This window comes from Physeter macrocephalus, chromosome 2 (assembly GCF_002837175.3).
Source record: "Physeter macrocephalus isolate SW-GA chromosome 2, ASM283717v5, whole genome shotgun sequence".
NCBI classification, from domain to species: Eukaryota; Metazoa; Chordata; class Mammalia; order Artiodactyla; family Physeteridae; genus Physeter; species Physeter macrocephalus.
In genome coordinates, this window is record NC_041215.1 from 79600470 (window position 1) to 79606738 (window position 6269).

The window sequence follows — 6269 nt, forward strand, 5'->3', positions numbered from 1 at the left end:
GATTCACTCCAAACCAGGCCTTTGTTACATTGTCATTATTTCCCCAAATGTTTTAACAGTCAGCTCAACACTTCAGCATAACACATTGATCTTTGTTTAAAAACTAGATTTTTTAGAGAATGAAAAAAACTGTCACACACACACACACACACACACACACACACACACACTGGACTTCTTCTGAAAGATTTCCATGGGGGCCCCACTTTAGAGTTGAAGTGCCCAGAGCGTCTGCCTGCGATCGTTTGGAAGATTTCCTAACTTTTATTGTGATCCGGTGATGTGTATCTAAAGGAATATCCGAGTGCCCACGTAGAGAGTCTGACAGCTGGAACTACACTGAAAACGGAGGGAGGAGGAGGGGGAGGGGAAAGGAGGAAGAAGAGGAGGAGAAGAGACAGGCAACCAAGGCTCCGGGAGCCCGAGATGCCAGCGTGAATTGTTTTAAATGGTTGACTTGAAAATGTCACGAGTGCTAAGTGGCTTTTCGGATTGTCTTATTTATTACTTTGTCAGGTTTACTTAAGGAGAGCGTGTGTTGGGGGTGAGGGAGGATGTGGATGGGGGAAACCTCCGCGCTTCTCCTCCCGGGGCTGCACTGGGTGAGTCGGCAACGCCTGGCTGCCACTTAACAATCCCTCTATTAGTAAATCGACGCGAAGACTCTGCGCGAAGCCGAGCACCACTGTGACCTTCCTGGGCAGAAGTCACCTGTTGGGAAGGGCTCCCGGGTCCCCCTGCCGGGCTTTCTGGCTCTTCCGGGCTGCTTGGATTCCCCCTCACCCCTCCATCCCGAGTGTCCCGGGGGCTTTTCACACCTTTCTCCCCCCTTCCCCCGCCGATTGCTACCACAACCCCCCAGGGCACAGAGCTTCAGTATAGCCGCGCGGGTCTTCTCACTCTCTCGCCTTTCTCTGTCATACTTGCCTCGGTGCTTTCGCCACCTTAGATCAAAGTGCGGGGGGAGGCATTTTGAGCAAAGATATTCTAACGACTAGCAAAAAAAGCAACCCAAAGAGCCTTCTCCACCTATGGAGTGCTCCGGGATACACGCAGGCTCCATCTCAGGGCCGAGAGAAGAGCCACGGTGGTCGCACTCTTGCGCCAAGAGATAGTGCAAAAGAAGGAAGAAAACGCTGGGGGCATAGTTCCACGTCCTCCTCACATGTTCCCCCTCCTCAACAACTCGCCTTTTGCACCCAAGCATCTGAGGTTCGTGGTTTAAAATGTCTTTGAAAGCAGGATGTGGGCTTTCAGGAGAATGTGGTACATTAAAACCAGTACTCAGGTCTGTCGAGGGCACTGGTATTTCTGGTTCAAAAGCTGCTCCTGGCTGCCCTGAAGAAGAAAGAGAAAGGGAGACCCAGAAAGAAGAAAAACAAACAGCTCAGCGGGTGCCGAGGGGCTCCAGGACGCTCAGTTGTCCGTCTGAGGACGTGTCTCCTCACACCGACAGGATCCGGAGAGGACTTCAGGATGCTTCCAGCCTGCAAAATGTGGAGGCGCCCACGTGTGGCCTCGTCCCAGGCACTCGTGGACAGAGGTCCGGGAGAGAAGCTCCCTGAGCACGTCCACGAAAGCAGGGCTAGGGGCGAGCCCACTTCTCAACCCGGCGCCCTTGCCCTGCAGAGGAGCCTCTAGGCCTAGGCGGTCTGGAGTGGGAGTGGGCTGGAGCTGGGGCAAGAAAACTCGCTTCCAGGCTGAAACGTGACATGCAAATGTTCACCGGGTTAAACAAACAGCCTAGCAAGCTGCAGCTTCAGCGGGGGTGGCGATGGGGGCGGACGCGGCTTGCGCGGGTCTCTGTTTCCAAAGTCGTTACATTGTGAAAATAAGCAGCTTCGTGCAGCGTGTTGTATGGGCTGATGCCTCCCACCCCCACGCCAGCCCCCAGCGAAACCCGGCAGATAATCAGCACGTCCCACTGTTTAGTCATATTTGACAACTGGGTTAGCCTGGTATCTAGGCGCTGGCGAAACGGTACAAAGGGTGCCCTCAATTACCACTAGAAGCTTCTGGTGTGAGTGGCACTTGTATTACCCCCCGGGTCAGAGGCCAGAGCGACAATTAGGAAGTCACTTAGGCCGCTAGGGGAAATGGCGGGATGCGGGAGACTCCAGGCCCTCCCAGCAAGTCTGTGGGTGTAGACCTGGACGGAGGCCTATTTCTCTCCTCTCGGAGGAGCTGTCCCTTCGCCCCCTTCTCTTCAATGTGACTGAGAGTAAAACTGAATCCAGTGGGAATAAGGAACTAGGTAGACAAATGACAATGATAAAATCTCGAGCGAGAATGATGGATTCCAGCTGAAGTTGTGCTCCGCAGGCGAGAGCCTGGACACACAAAGTGAGCGTTGACATTTCCGTCTCCACTTGGGTCTTGCTGGTGCGGCCTCAGCCTCGGGCCCCGTCCCCTCCTGCCTCCTTTCCCACAAGTGGAGAGTCGAGGACTGTCAGTCCTAACTTGCATCATCTCGGGGAGGTTCGGGGGGCTTGTGGCTCGGTCTCAACGATAGTTAAACCTGGCTTGGTGCGTGTGTGTAAATTTTTAATTGCGCTGTAATTTCCTCAATCTCTAGCCCGCGACCCCCCCTCCCCCCCACACCCCCCCTACGGCCAGCCGCGGTGACTGGCACGCGCCAGGTGCCCGGGCTCGGGCCCCTCGGCGCGTCTGATTGGCTGCGGGGCAGCTCCAGTCTGCTCTGCCTAGCCCGCGACCCCCCCTCCCCCCCACACCCCCCCCCACGGCCAGCCGCGGTGACTGGCACGCGCCAGGAGCCCGGGCTCGGGCCCCTCGGCGCGTCTGATTGGCTGCGGGGCAGCTCCAGTCTGCTCTGCCTGCGCCCTCATTGGGTGAGAGGCGCCGCCAGCGGCACTTCAAAGCGGGTGCTCCTAGCACTTAGGCTGAGTTTAGCCGGCGGGAGCCCGGAGTCCGCTCGGCGCTAGCGCGGGGACACGGGAGCCGTGCGGTACCCGAACAGTTCTCCCGAGCAGCCGCCAGGTTCAGCCCCGCTCCCGGCCCCGTCGCGCCGCCCAGGGACCTGCTATGGCCACGTCTATACTTGGGGTAAGTCGGAAGTGCGGCATTTGCTTGTTTTAACTGGAGTAATTTTTCGTTATGGCTTCTCCGGGTCCGCGGCTCTAGAGAAACTGTTGCTGCCCGACTGCAGCCTCAGCTTCTTTTAGCACTTTCCACATTTCCAGGACTGATTATTCCCAAGTTATTGGAACCCAAGAGGTGCCTTTGTAAGAAAAGGATTTGTTAAGCAAGTCCTTTTAATATTCGGTTTTAGAGGTTTCTTTTCTGCCCCTCGTGATTTATACCCCATCCCCCCTTGCTTCGGGGATTGTTGCAATTACGCGACATTGGTGTTTCCAGAAAACAGCTTTAATTGTTTTGCAGTCCATGTAGTCACGTTAACAAACATTTACACTTTTGCGGCTCCCCAGGTCGTCTGTGACTCTGAAATCCATCGCGGGGGTCGCTTCTACTCGGACTTCTTCTTTTCGTAATTGTGTGTCTGTGTGTGTGTGTGTGTAAACATTTAAAATGTTTTCTGTTAAAAAGAGTCAAGTCCTAGCCACCCTTGGGAAGAGTGCCCCAAGTTTCCCCCACCCCCGGGTCGCTATTTCGGCCGCCTCTGCCCTCACCTGGCGTTTGTTGTCGATCTGTTTACCTCCGTGCTTCACCCCGAAGGGCGATTTGGGGGCTTCTGTGAGAGGAGCGGGCTTATGGCGAACGGAAGGCGAGCGACTCGAGTCCGGTTTGGGGCAGGGTTTGCAGCGGCTGAGGCGGGGAGAACCTAGACAGCTTTCATTTGTAGTCCCACTGAAGAACAACTTTCCAGCGCCGGGACCCTCGCCCTTGTGATCGCCTCTGCCCCGCGCGGGGTGCGGCGCATCCTCGGCGAGCGTGCGGGGAGGAGGCGCGAGCCGGGGAGCCACGACCCCCCGGGACCAGCCGCGGGAGGACGAGGCTGCTCACGGGTGCACTCTGTGTCTTCCTCCCACTTGTTCCTGCCCTCCTCCTCCTTGCTCCCTCCCCCACCCCACCCACTCTAGGAAGAGCCGCGCTTCGGAACGACCCCGTTGGCCATGCTGGCGGCGACCTGCAACAAGATCGGCAACACGAGCCCGCTGACAACGCTGCCGGAGTCGAGCGCTTTCGCCAAGGGCGGCTTCCATCCCTGGAAGCGCTCCTCGTCCAGCTGCAACCTCGGCTCCAGCCTCTCGGGCTTCGCCGTGGCCACCGGCGGCCGCGGCTCAGGCGGCCTGGCGGGCGGCTCTGGCGCAGCCAACAGCGCCTTCTGCTTGGCCTCCACGTCCCCCACGTCTTCCGCTTTCAGCAGCGACTACGGAGGCCTCTTCTCCAACTCGGCGGCGGCCGCGGCCGCGGCGGCCGGGGTGTCTCCGCAAGAGGCGGGCGGCCAGTCGGCCTTCATCTCCAAGGTGCACACGACGGCGGCCGACGGCCTCTACCCTCGCGTGGGCATGGCGCACCCGTACGAGTCCTGGTACAAGTCAGGCTTCCACTCAACGCTGGCGGCGGGCGAGGTGACCAACGGCGCGGCGTCGTCATGGTGGGACGTGCACAGCAGCCCAGGCTCGTGGCTGGAGGTGCAGAACCCCGCTGGGGGGCTCCAGAGCTCGCTGCACTCGGGCGCCCCCCAGGCCTCGCTGCATTCGCAGCTCGGCACCTACAACCCCGACTTCAGCTCGCTCACGCACTCGGCCTTCAGCTCCACGGGCCTCGGCTCCTCGGCCGCCGCCGCCTCGCACTTGCTCTCCACCAGCCAGCACCTGCTGGCCCAGGACGGCTTCAAGCCGGTGCTGCCCTCCTACTCGGACTCCAGCGCCGCCGTGGCGGCCGCCGCAGCCAGCGCCATGATCTCGGGCGCCGCGGCCGCCGCCGCCGGGGGGAGCTCGGCGCGCTCGGCCCGCCGCTACTCCGGCCGCGCCACCTGCGACTGCCCCAATTGCCAGGAGGCGGAGCGGCTGGGCCCGGCCGGGGCGAGTCTGCGGCGCAAGGGCCTGCACAGCTGCCACATCCCGGGCTGCGGCAAGGTGTACGGCAAGACGTCGCACCTGAAGGCGCACCTGCGCTGGCACACGGGCGAGCGGCCCTTCGTGTGCAACTGGCTCTTCTGCGGCAAGCGCTTTACGCGCTCGGACGAGCTGCAGCGGCACCTGCGGACTCACACGGGCGAGAAGCGCTTCGCCTGTCCGGTGTGCAATAAGCGCTTCATGCGCAGCGACCACCTGAGCAAACACATTAAGACGCACAACGGGGGCGGCGGGGGCAAAAAGGGCAGCGACAGTGACACGGACGCCAGCAACCTGGAGACGCCCCGCTCCGAGTCCCCCGACCTCATCCTGCACGACTCCGGCGTCAGTGCCGCCCGGGCGGCGGCGGCGGCGGCGGCGGCTGCAGCGGCGGCGGCGGCGGCGGCCTCGGCAGGAGGCAAGGAAGGCGCGTCTGGCCCCAACGACTCTTAGAGGCCGGGCGAGAGGCGCGAGCGAGCGAGTAGAGACAGCGAGAGCGAGCGAGAGGTTCGGAGGGCGAGCGGGGTATGGACGGGCGGGAGCTCCACGGCCGCCCCCGGGCCGGCACGAGGTAGAGCGGCATCCGGCTCGCGGGCCGCCGCTTGCCGGCCACGCCAGGAGCTCCCCTCTGCTGCCCGAGCCCAGACGAGAATCAAACGCGTGGTCCAGGAACAAAAGCGAAGCATCTTTCGACACAAACACCACTTTAAAAAGCTGCACGCACAGACACACACACACACACCGGAGACCTACAACCACAAGCACGCACACTCGAGCGCGCGCACATACACTTACCACTCGCACAAACTTGTCGAGCGAAGAGCAATACACAGAAATGCTCCCTCCTCCCCCACCACCCACCCCCTTCCACCACCCTTCTCTTTCCTTTTTTCCAAAAACAAGCCACCACCCTGCAAAGGACTGTCAGAACATTTGAGAACAAACGGGACCTATAAAAACAGACCCTTTGCGTGGATTATATTATATATAAAATGCTCCAAGTCCTGCTTGATATCTACTTACAATAAGACTTTTTTTTCCTATAAAAGGAAGCATCAAAAAAGGCCGAAGGTGAGAAATTAAACTGGAAGTCTAGTGACAGTTTCTCTGTATTTCATAACATCTGTATAAATAGGGTTCAAAAGATTGTGTTCTCTTTTATTTTCTTGTAAATGTTCATTCGAATAGAGTTTTTTTGGTGAATTCCTGAAATTCAGGGAGTTTTTTTTT

The 6269-nt window shown here is 59.2% G+C and overlaps 1 protein-coding gene across 1 annotated transcript; it reads left to right on the top strand.

The window, feature by feature from the left end:
- Positions 1-3042: 3042 nt before the first annotated feature.
- On the top strand, positions 3043-5492 carry SP9 (Sp9 transcription factor). Its single transcript, XM_024122373.2, has 2 exons — positions 3043-3063; positions 4059-5492. Exons 1-2 carry the CDS (start codon positions 3043-3045, stop codon positions 5490-5492), a joined length of 1455 nt encoding a protein of 484 aa, XP_023978141.1.
- The last annotated feature ends 777 nt before the right edge of the window (positions 5493-6269 follow it).

Excerpts from the sequence above, each read along its gene's own strand:
- SP9 (XM_024122373.2), top strand. The coding sequence starts at position 3,043 with ATGGCCACGTCTATACTTGGG. Across the intron at positions 3,064-4,058 it reads TGGCCACGTCTATACTTGGG|GAAGAGCCGCGCTTCGGAAC; the intron begins GTAAGTCGGAAG and ends CACCCACTCTAG.